Genomic DNA, 11,321 nt, shown 5'->3' on the forward strand with positions numbered 1-11,321 from the left:
AGACGTGAACATATTAGTATTGAAAGGGAGGAAGTATTAGCTGTTTAATTGGGCTTAAAAGTGGATAAATCCCCAGGCCCAGATGAGATGTATCCCAGGCTGTTATGTGAGGCAAGGGAGGAGGTAGCAGGGGCTTGACACAAATTTTCAGATCCTCTCTGGCCACAGGAGAGGTGCCAAAGGACTAGAGGACAGTAAATGTGGTACCATTATTCAAGAAGGGTAGCAAGGATAAACCAAGTAATTACAGGCCAGTGAGTCTAACATCAGTGGTTGGGAAACTATTGGAAAAAAATCTGAGGGACAGGATTAATCTCCACTTGGAGAGGCAGGGATTAATCAGGGATAGTCAGCATGGTTTTGTCAGGGGGAGATTGTGTCTAACGAACTTGATTGAATTTTTCGAGGAGGTGACTAGATGTGTAGATGAGGGTAAAGCAGTTGATGTAGTCTACATGAACTTCAGTAAGGCTTTTGATAAGGTCCCGCATGGGAGATTGGTTAAGAAGGTAAGAGCCCATGGGATGCAGGGCAATTTGGCAAATTGGATCCAAAATTGGCTTAGTGGCAGGAGGCAGAGGGTGATGGTCTAGGGTTGTTTTTGCGAGTGGAAGCCTGTGACCAGTGGTATACCACAGGGATCGGTGCTGGGACTCTTGCTGTTTGTAGTGTACATTAATGATTTAGATGTGAATATTGGAGGTATGATCAGTAAGTTCACGGATGACACGAAAATTGTTGGTGTCATAAATAGTGAGGAAGAAAGCCTTAGATTACAGGACGATATAGATGGGCTGGTAAGATGGGCGGAGCTGTGGCAAATGGAGTTTAATCCTGAGAGGTGTGAGGTGATGCATTTTGGGAGCACTAACAAGGCAAGGGAATATACAATGGGTGGTAGGACCCTAGGAAGTACAGAGGGTCAGAGGGACCTTGGTGTACTTGTCCATAGATCACTGAAGGCAGCAGCACAGGTAGATAAGGTGGTTAGGAAGGCATATGGGATACTTGCCTTTATTAGTCGAGGCATAGAATATAAGAGCAGGGAGGTTATGATGGAGCTGTATAAAATACTAATTAGGCCACAGCTGGAGTACTGTGTACAGTTCTGGTCGCCACACTATGGGAAGAATGTGATTGCACTGGAGAGGGTGCAGAGGAGATTCACCAGGATGTTGCCTGGGCTGGAGCATTTCAGCTATAAAGGGAGACTGAAAAGGCTAGGGTTGTTTTCCTTAGAGCAGAGAAGGCTGAGGGGGGACATGATTGAGGTATACAAAATTATGAGGGGCATTGCTAGATTAGATAGGAAGAAACTTTTTCCGTTAGAGGAGGGGTCAATAACTAGGGGGCTGAGATTTAAGGTAAGGGGCAGGAGGTTTAGAGGGGATTTGAGGAAAACAAATTTCACCCAGAGGTTGGTTGGAATCTGGAACTCACTGCCTGAAGAGGTGGTAGAGGCAGGAACCATCACAACATCTAAGAAGTATTTAGATGAGCACTTGAAACGCCATAGCATACAAGGCTACGGGCCAAGTGCTGGAAAATGGGATTAGAATAGGTAGGTGCTTGATGGCCGGCACAGGCACGATGGGCCAAAGGGCCTGTTTCTGTGCTGTATGACTCTTTGACTCTATAACTGGGACACTCAGTCATACAATTGCAATCTCTGGTGTGATAAAGTCTTCTTTACCCAGAGAGTGGGGGGAATGTGGAACCAGCTATCACATGGAGTGATTGAGATGAAAAACATAGATGCTGTTATACTCACATGAAGTGCAGTGATTGAAAATATACAAACCAAAATTGAAGAGTTATGGGTGGCACAGTGGCGCAGTGGTTAGCACCGCAGTCTCACAGCTCCAGCGACCCGGGTTCAATTCTGGGTACTGCCAGTGCGGAGTTTGCAAGTTCTCCCTGTGACCGCATGGGTTTTCGCTGTGGGTCACCACAGGGAGGAAGATCTATGTCTCCCAACAGAGGCAAGATGTGAGACCATTTTGACCTTAAAGGTAGCTCTCTGGAGAGAGAGAGAGAGAGGATAAACATCACAAAAGCCTTCCCAGCTAAAAGCTGGGAGAAATCCAGCAAAAGCAAAAGAAGATGTCCTGCTGTGAATTCTACACTTCGACTTGCGTAGCACAGAACTGAAAGTGTTCTCCCATCTCTAGACTGAAGATCCAGCTACCAGAGAAATCTACAAAACCCAGGCTTGCAACATTGAAAAAAGAACTGACCTCCAAGAAGATTCAACAGGTTTACCATGAACCCTAAAAATCTACCTCACTTCAAACCACTTACCCCTTTTCCTTGCTATCTCTTCTTGTGTGTCTGTGCAATTGAATCCGTGTGTGTGTGTGCGTGTGTGTGTGCGCGTGTGTGCGCGTGTGTGTGGGTGTGGTTGCAACCATTTTAGGAATGAATATTGCTCAATAAATAATTAATCTTCCATTTTAAATCTACAAGAAAACCTGTTGCTGTCAGTTTATTTGACAAATAAAACACAAAGGGGTTAAAACCCTAATAACAAAAACACTTGCTGCGGTCAGTTGGGAGGTGAACAGTGGGAACTACCCCCACCCCTCACCATTTGGCCGTAACAGATGCATTCAAGGGGAAGCTTGATCAGTACATGAGGTTGAAAGGAATAGAAAGGTATGTCGATGGAGTGAGAGGAGGCTCCTGTGGAGCATAAACACTGGTATAAATCAGCTGGGCCCAATGGCCTGATTCTGTGCTGTGAATTCATTGTAATTCTATGTAAAAGCAACAAAAACGCCCTCAAATCTCAAAGGTCAGTCAATCAGAGATGAAGGGAAATAAAAGCAAGATGAAGAAGGGAAGAGGATAAGAGAAGAGGTGCATTAATTGCACTCGGGCACTCATTGCAAACCATGTGATGGATGCAGCAGGCTGCTTTTGTCCATGTTCATGTTTACTCTGCTGCCTCAGGTGGAAGTAACTGCAGATCCCACCAGGCACTGGTATGCAGCTAATAGGATTAGCTGTTCCTGCCTTATCTCCTCCCACTACTAGTGCTAACCCTGCGGTGATAGACTCTGGAGAAATTGTTCAGGCAAAGACATAGAATTGGATAGGGCCAGTTCATAGTTTGGTTGGTAGCTGAAACAAACAGCTGAGAATAATATCTGTAAAGGAGTGTTGAATTTGTAAAATGCTTTTCACTTTGCTCTCCAGTTTCTGAGCTGTCTGTTGTCTCTCTTGAAAAATTAAATTTGCAGAAGAATTAAACCCTAGTTTCGATAACATGTTGGATGACACATTGCTGTCACTGAGACCTGCAGACAGATTACATTAGACAATTACAACACTCTCTCAGCAACTCTCTTTGTATCACACTGCACAATCTCACAATCCCCATTCAGACACCATCCTTGGCTTTAACTCAACTATCCACAGTGGGGTGTCTGCTTACAATCTGGTTGTTCAACAAAAACTTTCTGAACAGCACACCTTGTTTTTATATAGTGCCTTTAATGTAATAAAAATGTCCCAAAGCGCTTAGGAACATTATCAAACAACATCTGGCACCAAGCCACATAAGGATACATTAGGACAGATGACCAAATGTTTGTTTGAAGAGGTAGATTTTAGAGAGTGTCCTTTTGGAGGAAAGAGAAGTAGAGAGGTAGAGAGGTGTAAGAAGTGAATTCCAGAGCTTAGGGCCAGGGTAGCTGAAGGCCAGGCTGCTAATGGTGGAGCAATGAAAAATCGGGATGTGCAAGAGGCCAGAATTGGAGGAGTGCAGAGATCTCAAAGGATTGTAGGTTACAGAAATAGTGAGTGGTGAATCCATGGCAGGATTTGAAAAATAGGATGAGTTAGTATTTTAAGTGCAGAAACAGGCTATTCGATCCAGCAGATCTATGCTGGTACTTATGCTCCACACGAGCCTCCTCCCACCTTACTCCATCTCACCCTGGTGCAGTAGTAACCCTTCATACACTTTATCATGATCTTAAATTTATGCCTTCTGTTACCAGTTCACTGAGCAGAGGAAATGGTTCGTCTGATTCACTGTAATAAAGCCTCAGAAATCATCAACATTTACAACAGTCTTCATAAACCACAAAGCTAAAAAAAAAGGTAGATTGCAAGCAGTTTGTGGAAATTAAGAGCCTGCTGATTGTCTAGTTGAAGAGGTGCATCTCTGAATTGGTTGGTTTATTTTTGTCTCTGAGGAGGAAGGGGAGGAGATATCTGGAGCAACAGGTTGAAATCTGCCAAAGGATTGAAGCGAACACATATGTGTCTGCTGGCCTTTTGCTGTCGTGTATGCATAGACATAAACACCACAAAAGGAACTGAATTACATCATTAGTTACATTCGCAACACCTCCTGCCCCCATGGAGTTCAGCCATCTGTATGAAGGAGACTAGACGTGCACTCGACATTGACGCTGTCTGTGTTGGTACAGAGAGGCGATGAGATGGTCCCTGTGCCAGACAGGAAAAAATAGTCACAAGCTTCACACCACAACTCCGGTTTGCCAACACAGACTTTTAGGAAGGAAGGAAGTAACATTAGAACAGAAGGAGGCCATTCAGCCCCTGTTCTGCCGTTCAATGAGAATTAGCTGGTCCGTATTTTAACTCTACCTTGGTTCCACAGCCCCTAATATGCCTAAGAATAAAATTATCAATCTCAGTTTTGAAATTTGCAATTGACCTAAACTCAACAGTTTTAGGGGTAGACAGTTCAAGATTTCCACTACCTTCTGTGTGGAAACAGTGGTTCCTGATAACAACCCTGTACAGCCTAGCTCTAATTTTAAGATTATGCCAACTTGTTCTGTAAGAGTGGCAGTCAGAATGGCAAGACTTCATCGATATCCTCTTATTGGAAATACCGAGCAGTTGAGACGGGTTGTTTGGGGTCAGGGGCCATACTTATTCCTCCTCTCCCCAAGAACGTGTTACACCTACAAACATACAAAATCAGTGGACAGGAAAAGATCACAGTGGCGCAGTTGTTAGCACTGCAGCCTCACAGCTCCAGGGACCCGGGTTCGATTCCGGGTACTGCCTGTGTGGAGTTTGCAAGTTCTCCCTGTGTGTGCGTGGGTTTTCTCCGGGTGCTCTGGTTTCCTCCCACAAGCCAAAAGACTTGCAGGTTGATAGGTAAATTGGCCATTATAAATTGTCACTAGTATAGGTAGGTGGTAGGGAAATATAGGGACAGGTGGGGATGTTTGGTAGGAATAGGGGATTAGTGTAGGATTAGTATAAATGGGTGGTTGATGTTCGGCACAGACTCGGTGGGCCGAAGGGCTTGTTTCAGTGCTGTATCTCTAATCTAATCTAATCTAATCTAATTGGTCCATTAAGCTTTTCCCACACTTATGATGGCTGGAACATTGTGATTAAACACTCCACCGTCTGCTCGGAGACACAAAAAATCTTTCTGTTTTGTCGGGGTACGTTCACAAGTATTAAATGGGGAACCTCAGTCAAATAACAGGTGCACAGAGGTTTAAGAGGAGACAATGATCATGACAGCCTATTGATTTTGGCACCTAAAGTTGTGAGTTCAAATCCCATCAGTGCAAGTTGGGAAATTGAATACAATAAATCTGGGCATTTGTGCTGGTAAACATAGAAACATAGAAAATAGGAGCAGGAGTAGGCCATTCGGCCCATTGGGCCTGCTCCGCCATTCAAAAAAGATCATGGCTGATGGTATAATTCAGTACCCTGTTCCCGCTTTCTCCCCATATCCCTTGAACACTTTGGCATTAAGAAATATATCTATTTCCTTCTTGAATATATTTAATGACTTGGCCTCCACTGCCTTCTGCGGTAGAGAATTCCACAGGTTTGCCACCCTCTGAGTGAAGAAATTTCTCATCTCGGTTCTAAATGGCATATCCCGTATCCTGAGACTGTGTCCCCTGGTTCTGGACTCCCCAGACATCAGGAACATCCTCCTTGCATCTAGCCTGTCTAGTCCTGTTAGAATTTTATCAGTTTCTATGAGATCCCATCTCATTCTTCTAAACTCTAGTGAATATAGGCCTAGTCGACCCAATCTCTCCTCGTACATCAATCCTGCCATCCCAGGAATCAGCCTAGTAAATCTTCTTTACACTCCCTCCGTGGCAAGAACATCCTTCCTCAGATAAGGAGACCAAAACTGCACACAATACTCCAGATGTGGTCTCACCAAGGCCCTGTATAACTGCAGTAAGACATCCTTGCTCCTGTACTCAAATCCTCTTGCAATGAAGGCCAACATATCATTCTCCTTCCTAACTGCTTACTGCACCTGAATGCTTGCTTTCAGCGGCTGGTGTACAAGAACACCCAAGTCTCGTTGCACCTCCCCCTTTTCCAATCTATCACCATTCAGATAGTAATCTGCCTTTCTGTTTTTACAACCAAAGTGGATAACCTCACATTTATCCACGTTATACTGCATCTGCCATGCATTTGCCATTCACCCAACTTGCTCAAATAACAATGGAGCCTCTTTGCATCCTCCTCACAGCTCACATTCCTCCCTGAACCCCAGCTTTGTGCCATCTGCAAACTTAGAAATGTTACATTTAGTTCCCTCACCCAAGTCATTAATATATATTGTGAATAGCTGGGGCCCAAGCACTGATCCCTGCAGTACCCCACTAGTCACTGCCTGCCACCCAGAAAAAGACCCGTTTATTCCTACTTTCTGTTTCCTATCTGTCAACCAATTCTCAATCCATGCCAGTATATTACCCCCAATTCCATGTGCTTTAATTTTGCACACTAACCTCATATGTATTGACTTCATCAAAAGCCTTCTGAAAATCCAAATACACCACATCCACTGGTTCTCCCTTATCTATTCTACTAGTTACATCCTCAAAAAACTCCAGTAGATTTGATAAGTATGATTCCCTTTCGTAAACCCATGCTGACTTTATCCAATCCCGTTTATGCTTTCCAGGTGTTCTGCTATCACATCCTTTATAATAGACTCCAGCAATTTCCCCACTACTGATGTAAGGCTCACTGGTCTGTAATTCCCTGTGTTTTCTCTCCCTCCTTTTTTAAATAGTGGGGTTACATTTGCCACCCTCCAATCTGTAGGAACGGCTCCAGAGTCTATAGAATTTTGGAAGATGACCATCAATGCATCCACTATTCCCAGGGCTACTTCCTTGAATACTCTGGGATGTAGATTCTCAGGCCCTCAGGATTTTTCAACCTTTAACCCCATTTAACCCTTGGTGGCAGAAACAAAAATTGAAACAAAAACTAAAATCAAACCGGCTCAGTAAGAGAAGGGAAATGGCTGTTTTTACTTGGTCTGGCCTGTGTGACTCCAGTCCCACCAACTGTACATCCACTTAATGGCCTACATGGGGATGGTGGTATCGTGGTAATGTTACTGGACTAGTGGCTCAAATTAATGACCTGAGACCACATGAGTTCCAAATCTCACCATAGGAGCTGGGCAATTTAAATTTAAATAATAAATTGGGCATTAAAAAGCTAGTCTCAGTAATCAAAATGACCAGATAATCTGCTTTTACAGTGTTGATTGAGAGATAAATATTGGCCAGGACACCAGGGATACCTCCACTGCTCTTCTTCAAAATAGTATCATGGGATCTTTTATAACCACCTAAGTAGGCCTCGGTTTAACATCTCAAACATCCAAAAGACAGCACCCTCAATTGAACTGATATCTGAACCCAGAACCTTCTGACTCAGAGATGAAAGTGCTACCAACCGAGCCTCCCTACTTGACTGCATCTGAACAGCATATTCTTCTCTTCCTTTCTCCCTCATGTGTTTATTCAAGAAAGGAGGGAGAGGGAAAACAGGAAACTACAGGCCAGGTAGTCTGCATCAGTTATCAGGAAAACACTGCATCTATTATTAAGGAAGTCTTAACAATGCACTTAGAAAATTATAGTATGATCAAACAGAGTCAACATAACATGGTTTTAAGAAAGGGAAATCAAATTGGACAAATTTAATAAAGTTTTTTGAGAATCTAACAAGCAGGGGAGTTAAAGGGGTGCCAATAGATGCAGTATATGTGGATTTCCAAATGGCATTCGACAAGGTGCCACAAATGTTCTTTCTTCTTTGGCCTCCTTGTCTCGAGAGACAATGGGTAAGCGCCTGGAGGTGGTCAGTGGTTTGTGGAGCAACGCCTGGAGTGGCTATAAAGGCCAATTCTAGAGTGACAGACTCTTCCACAGGTGCTGCAGAAAAAATTAGTTGTCAGGGCTGTTACACAGTTGGCTCTCCCCTTGTGCTTCTGTCTTTTTTCCTGCCAACTGCTCGGTCTCTTCGACTCGCCACACTTTAGCCCCTACTTTATGGCTGTCCGCCAGCTCTGGCGAACACTGGCAACTGACTCCCACAACTTGTGATCAATGTCACAGGATTTCATATCGCGTTTGCAGTCGTCTTTAAAGCGGAGACATGGACAGCCAGTGGGTCTGATACCAGTGACGAGCTCGCTGTACAATGTGTCCTTGGGAATCCTGCCATCTTCCATGCGGCTCACATGGCTAAGCCATCTCAAACCCCACTGGCTCAGCAGGGTGTATATGCTGGGGATGTTGGCCACCTCGAGGACTTCTGTGTTGGAGATACGGAGATATGGAGATACTGCCACCTGATGCCAAGGATTCTCCAGAGGCAGCGAAGATGGAATGGGTTGAGACGTCGCTCTTGGCTGACATACGTTGTCCAGGCCTCGCTGCCGTAGAGCAAGGTACTGAGGACATAGGCTTGATACACTCGAACATTTGTGTTCCGAGTCAGTGTGCCATTTTCCCACACCCTATTGGCCAGTCTGGACATAGCAGCGGACGCCTTTCCCATGCGCTTGTTGATTTCTGCATCGAGAGACAGGTTACTGGTGATAGTTGGGCCTAGGTAGGTGAACTCTTGAACCACTTCCAGTGCGTGGTCGCCAATATTGATGGATGGAGCATTTCTGACGTCCTGTCCCATGATGTTCGTTTTCTTGAGGCTGATGGTTAGGCCAAATTCATTGCAGGCAGCCGCAATCCTGTTGATAAGTCTCTGCAGATCCTCTTCTGTGTGAGATGTTAAAGCAGCATCGTCAGCAAAGAGGAGTTCCCTGATGAGGACTTTCCGTACTTTGGTCTTTGCTTTTAGACGGGCAAGGTTGAACAACCTGCCATCTGATCTTGTGTGGACGAAAATTCCTTCTTCTGAAGACTTGAACGCATGTGAGAGTGGGAAGAAGATCCCAAACAGTGTAGGTGCAAGAACACAGCCCTGTTTCACGCCACTCAGGATAGGAAAGGGGTCTGATGAGGAGCCACCATGTTGAATTGTGCCTTTCATATTATCATGGAATGAGGTGATGATACTTAGTAGCTTTGGTGGACATGCGCGATGCCAATATCATCACCCTCTATAAGAACAAGGGTGAACGCGGTGACTGCAACAACTACCGTGGAATCTCCCTGCTCAGCATAGTGGGGAATGAGTCATTTTAAACAGACTCCAGAAGCTGGCTGAGCGTGTCTACCCTGAGGCACAGTGTGGCTTTCGAGCAGAGAGATCCACCATTGACATGCTGTTCTCCCTTCGCCAGCTACAGGAGAAATGCCGCGAACAACAGATGCCCCTCTACGTTGCTTTCATTGATCTCACCAAAGCCTTTGACCTGGTCAGCAGAAGTGGTCTCTTCAGACTACTAGAAAAGATTGGATGCCCACCAAAGCCACATAAAAGTTAATCATAAGATAAGGGCACATGGAGTTGGGAGTAATATATTCGCATGGATGGAGGATTGGTTAACAGACAGGAAGCAGAGAATAAGTATAAACGGGGCATTTTCAAGTTGGCAGGCAGTGACTAGTGACTAGTGCCACAAGGATCAGTGCTGGGGACAAAGCTATTTACAATCTGGGGGGGAGGGGGGGGGGGGGGTGGTGTGGAGGAGAGGGGAGGGGGAGGGGAGAGAGGTGGAGAGGGACAAGCCAGCTTCATTACTGCCACTGGTTGCAACACTTCACCTCCAGAGACTGTTATTGAATAGGCCCCTGAAGTCACCAGCATTGCATCGGGAACAACAGACTTGTCTTGGAAATGTGATGCGTGCAGATTGAAACTGACTGCCCGCGCTGCTCCCCATCCTAATCCATTTAATCCCGGATTAGCATGCGGATTGATCAAGGTCAATCGCGACACTCATCAGTATTATCTCAGGACGGATGCTGCTCCCGATTCAGCTGCTCCTCCTCCTCCTGAAGCAATCATATTTGATACACTGGCTGGAACGTCGAGCCTTTTGTTTCCATGGGGATGGCGCACCGAAACTGACACAAGTGTAAATGAGCGGCTGAGCCGTCAGCTCCCAGCCAGCCGCAGCCCTCCTTACCTGCAATCTCCCTCAGCCATGGCTACAGACAGTACCAACTCTGCCCGACCGATGTACAGCTCCCTATTGATTATCGACTCTCTTCCTCCCTCCCACCTTCCAGAAACAGCTGGTCCTTTACTGTGAAAGGAGGATGAGCCAGTTCAGCCTGACGTCAGGGGGGAGGAGTGGGGGGTGGGCGGAGAGACCAGGGTCAAGGACTGAAATTATTCCATTAATTTTCCTGTTTGACGAGATCGAAAGCTGGATGAAGTCAGTCTCATTGCCTGGTCGATTGCAATAAAATCTCAAATGAAACATTTTTGGTTGAAAGACCCCTTTTCAACTGGGTCAGTAATCGGGGCTGTCTGATATACAGAACACTGAGCTGGCTGGTGATGTGAAAGATTTTAGCTTCCCTGCAGCTGAAAGGTTTAGCAACACCGAAACAGGAAATGCTGGAAATACTCAGTAGATCTGGCAGCATCTGTGGAGAGAGAAACAGAATTAATGTTTCAGGTTTGTGAACTGATGAAAGGTCGTCGACCTGAAATATGAACTTTATTTTTCGCTCTCCACAGATGCTGCCAGCCCTGCTGAGTATTTCCAGCATTTTCGGCTTTTATTTCAGATTTCCAGCATCTGCAACATTTTGCTTTTGTATTATTTTCAGCAAAATGCCTTCACAGCCCAGCACCTCCCTGCTCTTTCTTCCCGGACTGGGATTAAGCTCAGTGGCTGCTGTTGGGAACACCGGCACTGTTTCCGGTGTCGCCCTCCACTGCCCGGTGTTTCCGAATATTTTCCACTCCCAATCTGCTATTTTCAGGCCTGTCTGCACTGGAATGTCACTGATTCCCTGTCTGGTGAGCAGCATTTCTGCCTTCGGGACACCGCCAGTAATCGAGCCTTTAGTCCGTGTCCAGCTGAATTTTATGGGAATGTTGTGGGGATGGGAATGGAG

At 45.4% G+C, this 11,321-nt stretch overlaps 1 protein-coding gene across 1 annotated transcript in view; it reads right to left on the bottom strand.

Annotated features, from left to right (window-relative positions):
* pnp6 (purine nucleoside phosphorylase 6) overlaps window positions 1-10,508 on the bottom strand; it is a 100,327-nt gene extending 89,819 nt beyond the window's left edge. The window contains exon 1 of the mRNA XM_068049814.1: window positions 10,379-10,508. Within this exon, the coding sequence (XP_067905915.1) occupies window positions 10,379-10,398 (20 nt within the window). The 5' untranslated portion in view covers window positions 10,399-10,508. The remainder of the gene's footprint in view (window positions 1-10,378) is intronic.
* Between the last annotated feature and the right edge of the window lie 813 nt (window positions 10,509-11,321).

This window comes from Heterodontus francisci, chromosome 17, assembly GCF_036365525.1.
Source record: "Heterodontus francisci isolate sHetFra1 chromosome 17, sHetFra1.hap1, whole genome shotgun sequence".
Classification (NCBI taxonomy): domain Eukaryota; kingdom Metazoa; phylum Chordata; class Chondrichthyes; order Heterodontiformes; family Heterodontidae; genus Heterodontus; species Heterodontus francisci.